General features: G+C 43.5%; 1 protein-coding gene across 1 annotated transcript in view; it reads left to right on the forward strand.

The window, feature by feature from the left end:
- Positions 1-18,392, forward strand: part of GMIP (GEM interacting protein) — a 124,354-nt gene that overhangs the window by 92,081 nt on the left and 13,881 nt on the right. Inside the window, exons 13-17 of the mRNA XM_053293184.1 lie at positions 5,559-5,653; positions 10,657-10,740; positions 12,693-12,785; positions 14,077-14,237; positions 16,224-16,412. Of these exons, the coding sequence (XP_053149159.1) occupies positions 5,559-5,653; positions 10,657-10,740; positions 12,693-12,785; positions 14,077-14,237; positions 16,224-16,412 (622 nt within the window). The remainder of the gene's footprint in view (positions 1-5,558; positions 5,654-10,656; positions 10,741-12,692; positions 12,786-14,076; positions 14,238-16,223; positions 16,413-18,392) is intronic.

The raw sequence follows: 18,392 nt of genomic DNA on the forward strand, positions 1-18,392 counted from the left end.
CAAGATATATCTACTGCATTTCTTTTTATCTTCCACATAATGTCCAAATTGGCTGGATTGGCATTATAAACATTTTTAATTTTTTTTAAAAAATCATCCTGGCAAATAAATTAAGTTGCTTCAGCATGGATTTTCTATTAACCTTTCAAAGAAATAAAAGACAGAACTATGTATTACAAGGAAAACGTGGCGTTTCCAACTCCCATATTGTTCTTATAAGACAAGGGTTGGGAAAAGAGGGTGGGGGTCATGTGTGAGATAAGCAGTGAGTGGGAGGGAATACTTAACTTTTGTCCTACCTATAGATTTTCCCCAGCAAAAATTCCCTCTAGGCTATTTTAAATGCTTTTTCCTTTTGCTTGAATCTGAAACCACAAGCAAGCCCAGGTAAAAGAAAATTTGGGAGGGTGGGGGATACAACAATCCTAGGAACAAATTTGTGGATGTTTTGTGGATTTGTTAGATGTTCCTCCTTCCTTCCAACCCATTCTCCCCTACAAATGCTCACTCTCTCTGCCCCTGCATTTATTACCTTGGCAGAACTCCTAGTATTTATCAAGTTATTGAGTAGTTTCACCCTTAGTAGCTCTTTGAGAGATTTGAGGAGCACTTCCAGAGACAGCTTTCCTAGCTACAAACCCAGAAGCAAAAATGGAAGGAACCTCATAGAAGAGTTACCCTCCAAACTACCGTGGTTTGAAATCTTATAAATAAGATCCTACTTGAAGGAATTAAGGAATCAAAACTTCTCCTGATGAGAATTAAGGGAAAGACTGACAATAGACAGTAATAAGAGACACATGGAATCAAAAACACTTAAGATATTACTGCATAATTAGTGTGACATGAAAGAAACAACAGACGACTTGAAAAAGTGGGCACATGACATACATAAGCCAAATTGATTTAATGAATGGAAATATATATGTAAATACAGTAATAACTTTTGCTTATGTTTAATCTAAGAGAAAATTGTATAAAGGTTATGTAATGTAAAGTAAAGTTGCACTGTCAAGTCGGTGTCGAATCCTGGCACCCACAGAGCCCGGTGGTTTTCTTTGGTAGAATACAGGAGGGGTTTACCATTGCCATCTCCTGCACAGTATGAGATGATGCCTTTCAGCATCTTCCTATATTGCTGCTGCCCCATATAACTGTTACCCATAGTCTGGGAAACCGACCAGCGTGGATTCATAATTGACTACTGTACTATAGAACATTACCTCAAACCAGATTTTTAAAACTTGCTGGAAGTACAGGAAACAAATAACAGCTGTCATTTTTCTTTCGTGGTAGTCATCAGTGTTTTCTCTAATTTCCACTATCAGTGAGTGCAAAGATTTCTGTTCTGGGCGGCAGTATCAATTCAGTGTGCGCACATCACAGCAACACACACAGATACAGAAATTGAATTTTTTTAATTCCCGCCCCCCAATATTTGTGCTGTGGGAGCTGCTGCCACCTCTCGTCCGCCTCCTCCTCCATCAGGGCTGTCCCTAGCGGGGTGCAGGGCTAGGGACAAATCAGCATTGCAGGGGGCCCTTAATATTTCAAATAAATAAATAAAATTTATTTTTAAAATAATATTTATGATTTTATGTAAAACCAAGTCACAAACCTGCACAGTTTAACACAGCAGAGATGCACCTAGGTAAATATACTAAACTCCCTCTGATACAGTACTTTTGTTCCCACCCCACCCCACATACCTCCCTCTATACATGTGTATGTATATACATACACACACACACACACCCCTCTGATGCACACATCTCCCTCTACAGGCTACAAGCACACACCTACAGTCTTTCCCCCTCTCCTCCTCAGTACTCCCGTGACCTCCACATCTGTATGTCTCCTTTAAAGTTTTAAACACAATGCAGAAACAATTTGCACACACTCAATCATCCATTCCCCACTGAATTTAGGTTTGAATTTACCAGAGCAACATATGAAAATGCTCCCAAGCATTTTGCTCTTGCCTGCCAGGTTTGTGCAGTGCACACAAAAAACTAGCCACATTTTACTAGCCACATCTAGACCCATTTCAAACTGACTTTAGAGCTGGCTATGGAGTTGAGACAGCCTTGATCAGCCTGATGGATTACCTCTACTGGAGAATCGACGGAGGGAGTGTGACTCTGTTGGTTATTTTGGATTTCTCGGCAGTGTTCAATACCATCGACCATGGTATCCTTCTGGATCACCTGGGGGAGTTGGTGATAGGGGGCACTGCTTTGCAGTGGTTCTGCTCCTATCTCTCGGGTAGATTCCAGATGGTGGAGCTTGGTGACAGGGGCTCCTCAAAACAGGAGCTGTTATATGGAGTCACTCAGGGCTTCATTCTGTCACCAGTGCTTCTTAATATCTACATGAAATGGCTGGGTGAGGTCATCAGGAGGTTTGGTGCTGGGTGTTATCAGTATGCTGATGACACCCAAATCTACTTCTCCTTTTCATCTGCATCATCAGGAAATGGTGTTCGTTCCCTAAATGCCTGCCTACAGGCAGTAATGGGCTGGATGAGGGATAACAGATTGAGACTGAATCCAAGCAAGATGGAGGTGCTCATTGTAGGGGCTCAGAATTTGAGGGATGAGTTAGATCTCCCTGTGCTGGATGGGGTTACACTCCCCCAGAAGGAGCAGGTGTGCAGCCTAGGAGTACTCCAGGACCCAGGCCTCACCCTGGTATCTCAAGTGGGGGCTATGGCCAGGAGTGCTTTCTATCAACTTTGGTTGATTCAACAGCTGTGTCCATTCCTTGAAGAGGACGACCTCAAAACAGTGGTGCACCAGCTGGTAACCTCCAGGCTTGACTATTGCAATGCGCTCTGCGTGGGGCTGCCTTTGTATGTAGTCCGGAAACTTTGGTTAGTTCAGAATGCGGCAACCAGATTGGTCTCTGGGGCAACCAGAGACCGTATTATGCCTGTTTTGAAACAGCAACACTGGCTGCTGATATGTTTCCGGGCAAAATACAAAGTCCAGGTTATTACCTTTAAAGCTCTGAATAGCTTAGGCCCAGGTTACCTCAGAGAGCACCGCCTTCTGCGTGATCCCCACCGCACGTTAAAGTCATCTGAAAAGATCCGTCACCAGTTATCACTGGTGCGTCTGGTGGCGACACAGAGGCGGGGCTTCTTTGTAGCTGCTCCTGGACTGTGGAATGCACTCCTTGCAGAAATCCGCAATTTGAATTCTTTATTGGCCTTCAGGAGAGCCCTTAAAAGGCCCTGTTTGGCCTGGCCTTCAGGGTTTTTTAATAGTTGTAACTGGTTTTAATGTTATAACCTGGTTTTCAGGGTTTTTAAATTGTTCTGATTGTTTAATTGCTGTTTTATGCTGTTTTATAATTTCTGTTTTAATTGTTAATTGATTTTAATGGTTTTATTTTAATTGTAAACTGCCCTGAGACATCTTGGAAGGGTGGTATAAAAATTGAACAAATAAATAATAAATAAATTTTGCTGCAGAGAACACAGAGATCAACTGAATACCTTTGCAGAGTGATAATGAGTAACTTAAACTTTGCCGTGCACAGGACTATGGGCCAGAGACAATCAGGAAGTAATCAACTGCCTGCTCCCTGCTGGAGGATCACAAAGTTGAAACTTAGCATTAGCATTCCTGAAAGCTGTAAATGATCTGCAAGGGCCAGAAAGCAGCATTTCTTGCTCTCTAAGAATAGAAAATGTAAAAAGCAGCACTGTGGAAGAAAATTATCAGCTAAAACTGAAATGGTCAGCCAGGGAGCTGGGGAAGACAGAGATCGGCTGTGGAGGGCAGAGAGCTCCTGGCAGAAGTCCCTCCCTGGTCCTGGCTTCCCATCCTCCTCACTCCCTTCCTCCATCTTCCTTCTCCTGTCTCCGCCTTCCTTCCTTCCGTCCTCCTCTGGCTACAGTGTGCACCATCTCCCTCCCTCCCTCCCAGCCAGAACTGGAGAAGGTGAAGGCCTGGTCGGGGAGGAAGGGAGGGGCGGTGGAGGCGGAGCATGGCAGCGACCTGGCCAGGGAGAGGGGGAAATGGGGCAGTGCTCCCTGGCTGGGGAGAGGGGTTGGGCGGTGGCAGAAAACTGCTGCATGGGGGTCTGGGAGAAGGTGAGCATGCACGTGTACGCTTTAGAGGGAACAGTTGTGGTCATGCCCCAGAGTAATTTGTTACTCTGGGGCATCTGTTTAATGAATTAAACCATTAAAGATTTAAAATTCAACTTGAACATTTATTATTTGTTCTTACATAAGCAAGCATAAACATTAGGAGCAAAGAAATAATATACAAAAATACTGATCTGATGGTCAAAAAACCTGCTGATTTAAGACTGGAATTAAGGCTACCTCATTTTGGATCAAGCTTCACAAAGCGGGAAATTAGCAGGCCTGCCGCATGATCAGTAATGAGTTTGTGCAATGTCACAAATTCTGCTCACTTACAACTTGCCCTCCATGCACCCACACTTTTCCTTAGCCTTTGAAGCCCAAATCAAGATGGAGAGGATGGAGTGTCTGCCTAGTACCAGCAAAGCATATTAATAAGCCGCGATAGAAACCATTTTTTTGCTGTTTGCCTTAACTAAAGAGACACTCCAATGCTCCTTTAATACACAAATGTTGGAGAATAAATAAGTTCCTCAACATCAAAGAGTGAGAATAATAAGGCCTTTGAACATGTTGTTTTGGCAAAACTAACTATACAAAAGTAGGAAATCAAAAAGTAAATACTTTACTATTCAGTGATAATTTTATTAACTATTGGAACAGCAAAATCCTATCACAGTAGATCCAGGTCAATATAACATTATGAAATAATTATATGTATAAAATTTATAATATAATATAATATAATATAATATAATATAATATAATATAATATAATATAATATAATATAATATAGTGCTTTTATGGATGAATACCGTGCTAACATGCTGGATGACCACAAAGCAGATTTAACTGTGCTGCTCATCTAAACATATTAACAAGACTGCCATAAAGACACAAAACACTGCACAAAATGTGCAGTGGTAGTGCCAATTCCGTTGAGTTTTTAAAAGTGTGTGTGTCTGTGTGTGTGTGTGTGTGTGTGTGTGTAAAGCACGGCAATTGGTGAGGCAATATCAGAAAGTGTGCTAGCTTTCTCACAATGTCCCTCTCGAAGTCTGAACAGATATTGGAAGGATATTATCTCCTTCCAGCTTGCCGCTTAATTGGGCCTGCTGGAGCATTTTCTCATGAGAAAAGTTACTTGTAAATGTATTTGCCTGCTCCCTGCAATAGCAAGCAGCTGCACAAACTCATGAGTAAGTTGCTTTCACTTGTCCCATAATGCTGCTCTTAGCACAAATATACTGCTGAGAGAAGCCTAGGGTGAAATGAGAGGAAGCAAGGAGCAAATGAAAACGAAACAAAACAGGAATCTGTACAGAACAGAACTCTGATACAGGAGTTCCCTTTTACACAAATCCACTGTACATTTGCTTGAATGAGTTACTTCCCAGCTAATTCAATTTTCATTTCTTTTGAAGGAAACTGAAACATATAACCAGTGCATTGCTTTCTCAGGTCCCCACCCAGTGCTCGAAGAAAGAATGTTGCACAATATACCCGCATTTCATCATCAGCTGCTGACCTCAGCAACTTCTCAGAAGATGCCTCTGGTAAGCAATCTTTCTTAAGCAGTGAGAAAAGTAAATTACATTAAAATCTAAGTTAATTTTCTGTCATATCTTCTGGATCTGGTTCAATACTGCATAATTTTTGCCATGTCCTGGCTAGATCAATTAATAGTTTTTTTCCTCCATCACCACTTTCACAAAGGAGCTCAGAAAGCACAAGGCAAGTTCAGCTCACATTCCCACACTTTCCCCTCAAAGACTAGTGTCGAGGGTATCACCTTTCCCTTAGATCTCTAACTCAGGGATTGCCAGCCTAATTGTTATCAGGCTCTAGTTTATTCACCAGACACTGATCTTGGAACTTGCCACACATCCTAAATTCCTCATCAGGCTTCATAATCAACTTTGCACTGTGACCTCACAGCCCAGCCACCTTGCCTCTAACAGCACTTTTATGGTGACGTGACAGAGGGTCACAGCAACCATTTACCTGGCTACTTATTTTGCCTTGTCAGAGACCACAGGTAAGGCTCTATGGTGTTCATTTCCTCATTCCTTAAATCTCTGCTACCACTGCAAACTGCACCTCCAAGTCTGTAGTCTTACTGTGAGAACTTTATTCCAAATTTCTCCTATCATTTGATGCGGGGCTTTGTTAGGCTTAGGACATGAACAAGATCCTGAATCAGTATTTGGATGCAGAAATGGACTGGATGAGGGTGAATAAGCTGAGACTCAATCTAGACAAGACTGAAGTACTGTTGGTTGGTGGTTCCTCTGCAGGGGTGAATAATGTTCAGCCTGTTCCAGATGGGGTTGCACTCCTCCTGAAGGACCAGGTTCACAGTCTGTTCTAATCGATCCAGCATTGTAACTAGAGGTTCAAGTGGCCTCTGTGCCTCAGAGCACCTTTTATCAGCTTTGGCTGATATGCTACCTTACCTGGACAGAGATAGCTTGGCCACAGTTACGCTCTGGTAACCTCTCGCTTAGATTACTGCAATGAGTTGTACGTGGGGCTGCCTTTGAAAATGGTCCAAAAACGGCAGCTGGTACAAAATAGAGCTGCAAGATTATTAACTGGGACTGACGTTTTGACCATATTATAAGAACATAACAACAGCCCTGCTGGATCAGGCCCAACGCCCATCTAGTCCAGCATCCTGTTTCACACAGTGGCCTACCAGATGCCACTGGAAGCCTACAGGCAGGAATTGAGGGCATGCCCTCTCTCCTGCTGTTACTCCCCTTCAACTGGTATTCAGAGGCATCCTGCCTCTGAGGCTGGAGGTGGCCTATAGCCCTCCAACTAGTAGCCATTGATAGACCTCTCCTCCATGAAGTTATCTAAACCCCTCTTAAAGCCATCCAGGTTGTTGGCTGTCACCACATCTTGTGGCAGAGAATTCCACAAGTTGATTATGCGTTGTGTGAAAAAGTAACTCCATTTGTTGGTCCTAAATTTGGTGGCAATCAATTTCATGGGATGACCACTGGTTCTAGTGTTATGGGAGAGGGAGAAGAATTTATCTCTATCCACTTTCTCCACAGCATGCATAATTTTATAGACCTCTATCATGTCTCCCTGCAGTTGTCTCTTTTCTAAACTAAATAGCCCCAGGTGTTGTAGCCTTGCCTCATAAGGAAGGTGCTCTAGGCCCCTGATCATCTTGGTTGCCCTCTTCTGCACCTTTTCCAGTTCTACAATGTCCTTTTTAAGATGTGGTGACCAGAACTGTATGCAGTATTCCAGGTGTGGCCACACCATAGTTTTGTATAAGAGCATTATAATATTAGCCGTTTTATTTTCAATCTCCTTCCTAATGATCCCTAGCATGGAATTGGTCTTTTTCACAGCTGCCACACATTGAGTCGACACTTTCAATGAGCTGTCCACCACGACCCCAAAAACCCTCTCCTGGTCAGTCACCGACACCTCCGATCCTATCAGCGTATAGTTGAAGTTGGGTTTTTTTTGTCCTAATGTGCATCACTCTACACTTGCCAACATTGAACCACATTTGCCATTTTGTTGCCCAGTCACCCAATTTTGAGAGATCCTTTTGGAGTTCCTCACAATCCGTTTTGGATTTCACTGCCTGAAAGAGTTTGGTATCATCTGCAAATTTGGCCACCCCGAGTTTAGTGAAATTATGCCAGTGCTTTGTCAGCTGCACTGACTCCCAGTCCATTTCCAGGCCCAATTTAAAGTGCTGGTTTTAACCTTTAAAGCCCTAAATAGCTTGGAACCGGGTTACCTGAGAGAGCGTCTTGCCCCATTTGTTCCCACTCGTACCCTAAGATCTTCTTCAGAGGCTCTCCTCCGGGTGCTCCTACCAGGGAGAAGGCCTTTTTGGTGGTTGCACCCTGTTTATGGAATAGCCTCCCCAGTGAGGTTCACCTGGCTTCATCACTTTGTTCTTTTAGATGCCAGGTAAAGACCTTTTTGTTCACACAGGCCGGAATGCAGGGGCCATTTAATTCCCATGCAGTCCCCGTTATGGGAGCTAAACCAGCACCCTCGCATCTGACGTCAGATGCGGGGGGGGGGTGTCGGGGCCACAAGGTGTGGCCCCTGATTGGGCATGGCCCGGGTTCTTTGAACCTGTTGGCCTAGTGGTGGCTCTGCCCCTGGTACAGGGTTTTGTTTATCTTCACAACAACCCTGTGAGGCGGGGGGTAACTTTGTCCAATGCCGGGGTTGTGGGGGACTGGGAAATCAGCAGTGGGGGGTGGAGGAGATTGGTGCACGAAGTGAGAGTTTGGGTGAAGGCAGAATCTTGCCATACTGCCTTGGCTGCTGGTGAGGGCGGGGCTTGGGCCAGGCCTGCATTGGATCGATCAGTCATGGCCAGAGGTTTCACCACCATTACCAAATCCTTTAGTATACTGTAGATGCATTTATTTTGAGTTCATAAGTGATTGAGAGTGTTGCGTTTGGGGCTGTATGCAAATGTGTTAAATAATAAATTAAAAAAGATTGCCCTACCATTCCATTATGAAAGCCCCAGAGGCATATCTAGGGAAAATAGCACCTAGGGCAAGCACTGAAATTGCACCCCCTGTCCAAACATCTGACGCCCACCTTTCAGATAACTTTAAAATAATATCAGCTCAAAAATACAAGTCAACCACATTAATCTTTTAATATTTCAAAAACTATTTAGCAGTGGACGTAGTCAGACCAAAAAATGCTGGGAATCTACAAATTTCAGTATGTTGGGGCTCATGAAACACCCAAATACTATGTGGAGGTGTACTTGAAAAACTAAACAGAAGTGCCTGTCTAATTCCCTACTATGCATTGTAGCATAACTATTGCATAAGTTTTAAAAATAAATGGAGAATTTGACTTTTCCCAGATACTCTGAAAATAATTAAAGGATATACAGAGTAAACTGTATCACTGCTTGGAATATATTCTAGTCTTTCAGAAAGACAGTTAAAATGAGAGAAAGAGAGCAAGAACCTCCCCGTGGGCCTTAATACTAAGGATTTAACACTGATTCAGAGACAAACTCACCATTAATAGTCATATTATTAAGACAACACATTTAACTCACTTATCACAAGAAGCAAAGTAAGAGCAAATGAATACAATCCTAGCTCATAAAGTTCAGCTCAGTATTCACAAGCCCTGATTCTCTGTACATAGTGCCAAACTGAATATGTGTACAGTGACTTATATTATATTAAATTAAAAAAATTACCTGTAGCCCCTTCAGGGGGCTTCCTAAAGGCCATGGGGGGGGGTCTGCAAAGGTTTCCCCTCCTCCTGATGGCCTCTTAATTCACCACTGCAGCCGGTCCCGGGCTGAGGGCCTCGCAGGGACCATTTGAGCATGTGCGGTGGCCATTTTTAAAAATGATTTTAAAAAAAATTAAAAAATGGCCACCAAAAACAAAATGGCCACTGCTCATGCTCAATTGGCCTCTGTGAGGCCTGGCATGGCCTAGGGCCTCACAGAGGCCATTTGAGCATGCACGGTGGCCATTTTGTTTTGGGAAGCAATTTTTTATTTTTAAAAATATCATTTTAAGAAATGGCGCCCCCCTTCATGTGGCGCCCGGGGCACATGCCCTGCCTGCCCTACCCTAGATACGCCCCTGGAAAGCCCTTAAGGTGGCCTATGCTAATTTTATGTTATAATATTATAGACAGATTCTGTAGAAACCAAGGAAGAGTCTTAATTCTAAGATGGAGTCAGAAAGAAGGCTGATTAATTATTTGAGTATGCTTCCTAATGGATAGAATATTTACTTAATCACACCTCCTGAATAAGATACTGCAGTTTTGCACACTTAAATTACCTTGATCTATGAGGAGTCTGTGGAAATTCCCTGGGGTAGTATAGGCACAGACCAAACTGAATGACTTTAGTAATATCCCCTGACTTGTAAACTATTTAACAGGTGTAGGAGTTCCCCAATGACTCTTCCTCTCCCATCTTTTCTTTGGCTGTGTAAAACAATAATATTTTCAGAGTTATTTTCTTCTTGCTGCTTCAGTGCTGCTAACTCCAATCCTACTTCATTGGCTGGATAACTATGCAAACATACTAAAAGAGGGGAGAGCCTAGCTTGGAAGTGTGGGCATTACTAAGAGGACTGGGACTAGTATCCTTCTATCCCCCCCACCCCTGCTGAGCCATATATGGATTCATTTGCATATGTTTGTCTTTTGTCTTATTTGTTTATTTAAAAATTGCAAAACCGACCGGAAATGATGATAGTTGGGTAGGGAAAATTTTGTTCCTTTGCTCTGGTGATGTAATGGATGCTAGCCAATAAGTACCCACAATAGGAATACACACATCTTTGGAATCAGTAGTTGTCTCCTTCTTGGGATGATATTTTCAAAGGTTCAGCTTGAAAAATGATGAAAACCTGAAATTTTAATTTGACTGGAGTCTGCAGCAGGACAAAAACAAAAAAAAAGTACATATGAACAGCAACTATGGATAATGATAGTGTTCTCACACTACCTCCATCGATTTGAATATATTAAAGTTGTACACGTCTTTTGTTTTGTCCACATTGTCCAGGTGCCAACAAGTCCTACAGTGACACAGAGAGCCTGGGAGGGAGTACCGAGTACCATTCCTTGGATTCCCCTACATCCAGCCCAGGTGAGAGGACTGCATCCTTTTTCATTCAAAGCTAGAGAGTGTCTTTCATAAATTGGAAAATTAATAATGGGAGGGAAGAGAATTGAAATAGCCCAGCTACAGACCTCATTCAAGAAGGAGATTACAATTCCATCTCCTGTCATATATTGTGACTGGAGAGAGAGAGAGAGAGAGAGAGAGAGAGAGAGAGAGAGAGAGAGAGAGATTTTCTCTCTCATATATGGCCCTTGTTTGTCCATACCCCCTTATTTTTCTAAATTTTGACATTCTTTCAATAAATATTATATTTACATAATATGAGTCCCTTTGCATCCCCACCACCCATGCGTTTTTCGGCATATAGAAATCTTGGTGTGTTTTACAATGTGCCTTTCCTATTTATTTTTATTATATTTTATTTTATTTTATTATTAATTTTTGTTTATTTATTTGTTACATTTTATATCCCGCTCTTCCTCCAAGGAGCCCAGAGTGGTGTACTACATACTTATGTTTCTCCTAACAACAACCCTGTGAAGTAGGTTAGACTGAGAGAATCAAAAGGATTGCTTTAAAAGTCTGGGTATGGATTTGGTTTCTAGAAGTTGGTTTTGAATTTTGAATCTTCAAATACGCATTTCAAAAAACTGAGAATGGCAATTTCACTGGTGTTCCCTTCGCAATTCCGAAGTGATCATGAAATCATTTTTAAATAAATAAATCTGAATTTTGAGCCCACTGAATGCTCTGGGAGCATCTGATGCCAGAGTATTTATTTATTCTGTTTTTTATTTTTACATTTATATTCTGCTCTTTCTTCAAGGAGCCCAGAGCGGTGTATATAGTTAAGTTTCTCCTCACAACAACCATGTGAGGTAGGTTAGGCTGAAAGAGAAGTGGCTGGCCCAGAGTCACACAGTATGTTTCATAATTACAAGGGGATTTGAACTCAGGTCTCCCTATTCCTAGTCCAACATACTAACCACTACGCCACACTGGCCTAGGCTTCGCTGTTGCTGCGGCTAAGTGAGTACAGACCTGGATGGGAGACTACCTCTTAGTGTGATATAAATATTATAAATAAAACAAAATTCAGAATTGAAACTATATTTCTGTTGCAAGAATATCAAGTGAAATGATTTCAGACAAACCACCACAGTTGTGTAGAAGTTGCTTGCAGAGACGTGGAAGCCTGCAGCAAATGGGTAGCAGTAACTTGTCTTTAGTCCTTAAAATAATTGGAGGCCGGAGAGTATCTGATACCTGATCAGCCTGTTAAGAGTTGCATGTATTCTCAGTTGTGAAATTCTGCAAAGCCAAAACCGTGGAATTCAGAAATTTCTATTTTTGTCATCACCATCCTTAATTAGGAAATGTATAGTAGTCCACTTTTCAATTAAAAACATTCTCAAATATGAATGCAATAACAATGATTAACAATAATAATCCAGCAGGAGAGATTAAAATATGCCATCACAAAACATCCTAGCGAATTTAAAAATTAAAGGTCTGCCTAAAAAAGGAAGTCTGAGAGCCAAATGGCACATGACATTAAATGTATAGTTTGTCCCTGCATCTTTGTGCTTTCTAATATAAATAGCAGCTGTGGAAGATCTGAAACATGAGTTTGCAGGGTTTTCACCATTTGTGCACACCACAGTCCTGATTTGGATCTCTCTCTCTCTCTCTCTCTCTCTCTCTCACACACACACACACACACACCATTGCATGCAATGCAGTTGTTTTTCTCAGGAGGCAAGCTCCTATTGGCCCCTTTCCCTCACATTAGAAAAGCAATTTTTATTATAAGTATCTCAGTGGAGCAATATTCTGTGAACTAAAACTTTAGGACACCTTTTCTTTTCACATAAGAAATATCCTTTGCAGAATTGAGTGTGGCTTTGAATCTACTGGCTTTGGGCTCTTAATATACTTCTATTTTTGTTTTTTAAAAATGTTTCACTCATATCTAGGGCACAAGAAGTTGCTGAAAGCTCCATCCACTGGCACCATGTCTTCCTCGGAGGATTGTGAAGACAAAGATTCGATTCAAGCCTATGAAAATGGTGAGAAGCAAACAAACCCACAGACTGATGAGACAAGGAAGGGACTGAAAGAGACCTGTAATTGTATGTTACAGTGCTACATGATACACACAGAGAGGTGTTGCTTGGGACATCTCTGCACTAGGCCCAGTCTAGACAGATAGTGGCTCATGTGGTTAATCTGTTCCTGAAATGCACCACTTCAGATGGAGATTGCACATTTGAATGTTTTATACATAGAAAACTAACATTTCAGGGAAAAGATAAGCTGTAACCCTTCTGAGACCTTTAGATATGAGTATAGGGAATTTGTTTTATATGTGTAAGGTGCCATCGTGTGATTCCTCCACCTGTATTCTGAATGCTAGAGCCCAGGAATAGTCTTACTAAGTAATCTGCTGCTATTGTAAATGGAATCCTAGATACAGTAGATGCCATGTTTGAATGAGATGTTTAGTACCTCACCAGTGATAAGATCTGCACTAGAACTTCTGGGGACACTCCATCCTAGAACATGCATTTGCCTCTTAGCATTCCTACTACTACAGCTATTACTACTACTACTACAAATATTTATAAACCCCTTGAAATCAGTGCAATATCAGACAATGGAATATTGTTGAGCAGAGTCAAATTTCTTTCTTCCTGCTTCACTTTTCCAGCTTCCCCACTTTGAGCCATTATCAATCCAATGTTTGTTGAGAGCAACTGAGCTTAGGTTTGGAGTGTCTTGGGACTTAGTCCTTTGCACGCTTTTCTGTCTATTCCCTCTGCATCTGTTCAGGGGTGTAGCAAGGTTGGAATGGGCCCAGAGACAAGATTGTAAAATGGGGCCCCCCTCACTGAAGCTCAGCTCAGCTCATGAAGTAAAGAAATCTTAAATAAGGCTGAATAGTGGTAACAAAAAGCATAGTAAAATTTTATGCACACACACACACACACACACCTATGTGCCACAACAGAACATCATCCTAAATTATTTTTTAAAAGGTTTTGTAAATTGTGGACGATGCAAGTCATTTAATGGTACTAGAGGAAAGACATGCTGTTCTGGTAGCTCCAGGTCTTAACATTCACATCAATTTCAGAGGATGAATACAACTGAAGGAAGCCTGGGCGGGTGTGCAGCTGGGGGAGTTAGTCATGTGACTTGCCTCGGGGGGGGCAAGGCAGGGCCCCCAGACAACTGTGTCTCCTTGCCCTATTATAGTTACGCCCCTGCATCTGTTGGAATCTGCTGGACTATTTATCAGTCTGTGGACAACATTGCTCCAATCTTATTGGTGCTAATGGTGTCTCATCCTCTTCTCAGATCTCACTGATGTTGCATCTGAAAATGGCTTGTTACATGGCCAGTTTAAGAACAGCACCCTGTCAAGTGCTGCTCAGACCCATCGCTTACGGAAGCTACGGGGCCCTTCAAAATGCAGAGAGTGTGAGAACTTCATGGTCAGTGGTACAGAGTGTGAAGAGGTAAGTGAGCCATGATGGAGCTGCCTTACTGCAGCAAGAAGAGCAGATCTCAAGCAGGCTCTCACCCTCAGTACAGCATCAGGACCAGCTCAATGAAGCTAGAAATTAAGAGCCACAAAAAATAGCCTGAACCTTACAATATAAGCAGTGAGACAGAACAGAGACACTTAGACTCAGAGAATTCTGCAAGGGACATCCATCTATATATTTAATTCTCTAATACGTACCCGGGGCTAATCCCATGCATGGCAGGTCTCGTGAGAGTTCGGAGAGCTGCCAGATAGCCATGGGTGGGAGGGAAGAAAATGGTGGCACTGGCTGGCTGGGGGGGAAATGGTGGCAGAAGCCGGCCAGCGGAGAAAACAGCAGCGGGCGGAAGGAGGCGGAGGCGGGGATGAATGGGCAGAAGGAGGCAGAGGGTGTGGGGAAGCAGCAGCAGGACGGCTGGCCGCAGAGGGAGAACGAGCTGGTGGGGGTGGGGAATGAACTGGGGCGAGGGTGGGGAATGAAATGGGGCTGAACGGGGGGAGACAGGGAGAACTAGGGGCGCAGATGCTCTGCACCAGGTCAGCTAGTATTTATTATTTACTCCAGGGTTTCTTAACCTTTGGCCCCCAGATGTTTGTTGTCCTACAACTCCCATCATCCCCAGACATGGCCTTTGTGGCTGGGGATTCTGGGAGTGGCAGTCCAACAACATCTGGAGGCCCAAGGTTAAGAAACCCTGATTTAGTCTGTTAATCTGATCCAGCCTCTTGCCGTCAATAGGATCTTCCCATGAGCACCTCAATATACCAATGTGATAGCAATTTTGTGCCACTTATATTGGTTTCTCCTTACTACTGCCACTTCTCCTGCACCAGCACACGCACTCTCTCTCCCCTCACCCTCAGCACAAAACGTCTCAATTTTGATGCTGGAAGTGGGGGAGAGTGGGGGTGCTGGAGCAGTTCTGGTCCAGGGGGCAGGGCCAGCAAGGGGAGGCAAGGCAGCTGGTTGCTGTTCACCTCAAGTGGCAAACGGCAATGAGCCAGCACTGTTCAGTACACGTTAATTCCTCTAGTAGCAGAATGTACTTCAAGGAGATTTGATGAGCGTACTTGTGAAAGATTCACATTTATCATATTTTTACATTGTTAGTTGTATACATAAATATCTTTGGTGAACACCTTAAAAATATAATGTGTAAAGCAGCCTTAATTAGCCATTTTAATGTGCCCTTTGCACGCATATTAAGATATCACTGTAATAATACCTCGGAGTGAGGTCTGATCAGCAACTACTGTAAAGAAAGGGAGACTCACAGCCTTGGGCTGAGAATCAACTGGAAGTCCCGAACCTGGAAGTGAGTAGGAAGGAGAGGTGCCAGTTTAGCTAAATATGTCAGGGAATTTATTCTTGTTTAAGTACTTGGCTCTGACTGCATGGTTCTTGAAGTTCCTGAGGAAGGGTTTTACCTGAATGGAAGCAGCGATCGTTGATGACTCTATAGTTTTCCTGATTACCCAATTAGTAATAAATCCTTGTTATTGTTATAGATGTTAATAAATCTTTGTTGTCACTCCTTATTGAGTCCTGCCCTAGTCACATGCTCCTGAAGGCCTAAGACTTCTCAAGCCTTTCTTGTAGGGAGGGGTTTTCTACTTTGACTCTCCCAGAATATTCCCTTGGAAGGGTGAATCATCGGCTCATATAAAAAAGTGAAAGGTGGCAGCCTACCCAGGACTCCTCACAGCTGGAGGAGGGATTTTGTATCCCCCCTCCCTTTGGTCGTTAAAATCATTGTGGCCATATCAAAATTATCTCTCCAATAAATGTTCTTCCCTGCCTCTAGCCTAAGGGAACAGGGTGGCCTATGTCACACATGGGAGAAAACAAAACAACATTTCCCCATGTTGCTAGTAGGTGAGAAATAAACATGGGGACAAGGGCTGGATTGGGAGAGCTGCCAGCCATATTAACTTAGCACCTCTGGGCCACTTGCAGTGCTTCCTGACTTGTCACAAGAAGTGCCTGGAGAGCCTCCTCATCAACTGTGGGCACCAGAAGCTGCCAGCACGGGTCTCGCTCTTTGGGATTGACTTCGCTCAAGTGCCGCGGGACTTCCCGGAAGAGGTGCCGTTCATTGTGGTGAAATGTACCTCTGAGATAGAAACACGCGCCCTGGGAGTGCAGGTAACTGCCTAACAGCTCCAGCTCTGCTCCTATCGGAATCTGAAACAAACAGCAGCCGGTTACCCACCCTCAATCCCAGGGCCCACAGCGAGAGGTTGGAGTAATTAGGCTAGGTGTGCAATGGATTCGTCCATTTGTATGAGTTCCTTCAACTCCATGCAAAGGCAGCACTGAGCATACTAGAAATCTCAGCTTTCATTTAAAAACAAACTAGTTTCTAGCCATTAAGGGCCAGACTACCTGTGCACACACATATGTGTTGTAGAGACGTGCTTCTAGGGGCATAGCAAGATTGTCGGCAATGCTGAGACAAGCTGCCACGTGTGCTGGCCTGCGCCAGCCACACCCCTTCTCCTAGCCCTCTCCAGCCAGCAAGCAAGGGAGAAAAAGGAAGCATCCAGCCAGCGAAGAAAGCACTCCGCTGGCTGGAAAGGGTGAGGGGTCGCCACGCTTTGTCCCCAGCGCCAGCCATGCCTCCTGCCTTGGTGTGCTGATGCTTCACCATGTCCCTTAGCTACGGCTGCCATATAGACAAGAGGACTGTTCTGGTCTCCTGTTCCTTTAAGAGATATACAGAAGAGGGAATTTCAGCAGGGGCAACTTTTCTTCCCTCTGCTTGACAAGCTATACCTGCTGAAATTCCTACCAATCAATCAGTCAGTCTTTATTACCATCATAAACCAGCATAAAGTATAACAGGTGGTTAAAAAGCCATCTTAAGTGGCGCAGTGGGGAAATGCTTGACTAACAAGCAGAAGGTTGCCGGTTCAAATCCCCGCTGGTTTGTTTCCCAGAAACACCTATATCGGGCAGCAGCTATATAGGAAGATGCTGAAAGGCATCATCTCATACTGCGTGGGAGGAGGCAGTGGTAAACCCCTCCTGTATTCTACCGAAGAAAACCACAGGGCTCTGTGGCCGCCAGGAGTCGAAATTGACTCGATGGCACAATTTACCTTTTACCTTTATATATTAAAAATAAAAGTACATATGATAATAGAAAATACACGAGGCATGAGAGCCTAAAAAGCCTGAAAAAGACACAAGAGTTTTAAAAAGAGCATAAAAGGTATGGGGGGGCATAAAATGGATTTTAAAAGATTAAAAGACAAAATACATTTAAAAAGCTAAGCAGTAAAAATGGATAATGACCAGACTACTGTTACTATTAAAAGTCAGTAGTCAATGAGCAGAGTGTGGAGCCCACCAGTGTACCCTATAACAGGGATTCCCAGATGTTGACTACAACTCCCAGAATCCCCAGCCAAAGGCCATTGCAGATGGGAATGCTGGGAGTTGTAGTCAACATCTGGGAATCCCTGTTAAGAGGGTACAGCGGAGCCCACCCTGAGTCACCAAGAATCAGACTAATGCTGATAGGACTTACCTGGCAGGGGAGACACTTTGATCATGAAGGAGCTTTTCCCAGGGTGAGGCTCATCCATTGCTTTGCGGGTGAGTTGGCCCCTGCAATTTTCCCAAATGCTAAAATTCCTCCTTCTGTGCATCTCTTAATGATACAGGATAGGGGTGTTCATGGACCAGTTCACAGTTGAACCAGTCCACCGCAAATCAGGTGATTTGAGCGGATTGATCACAAACCACTCTGAACCAGTTCAGGCTGGTTCGTCAGTTCGACCGGCCCGGCCAGTTACCTCAACAAACTGGTTCTTGGTCTGAATTTGGACCCAACCTCCGCACATGGTCCTCATACACCCTTTGTACAGGAGACCTGTCCTTTCCATATGGCAGCCCTATCCTCAGCCTAGTTGGATGTCAGGCAAAGATGTCTGCCATCTGACCTACAAAAGATGCTTCCAGGACAGAAAGAGGAGCAATACAGGCAAGTTGCCCAACTTGGCATCTCAGCATTCCAGTCTCCCATCCATTTGCATCTGTAAATGCTGGGCCAGGGAGTTGTTTAAGTTCTCCTTTTCCCATCTACACCATCCTGTTCCTTAGTCAGGTTTCCCTGGCTTC

This window comes from Hemicordylus capensis, chromosome 2 (genome assembly GCF_027244095.1).
Source record: "Hemicordylus capensis ecotype Gifberg chromosome 2, rHemCap1.1.pri, whole genome shotgun sequence".
Taxonomy (NCBI): Eukaryota; Metazoa; Chordata; class Lepidosauria; order Squamata; family Cordylidae; genus Hemicordylus; species Hemicordylus capensis.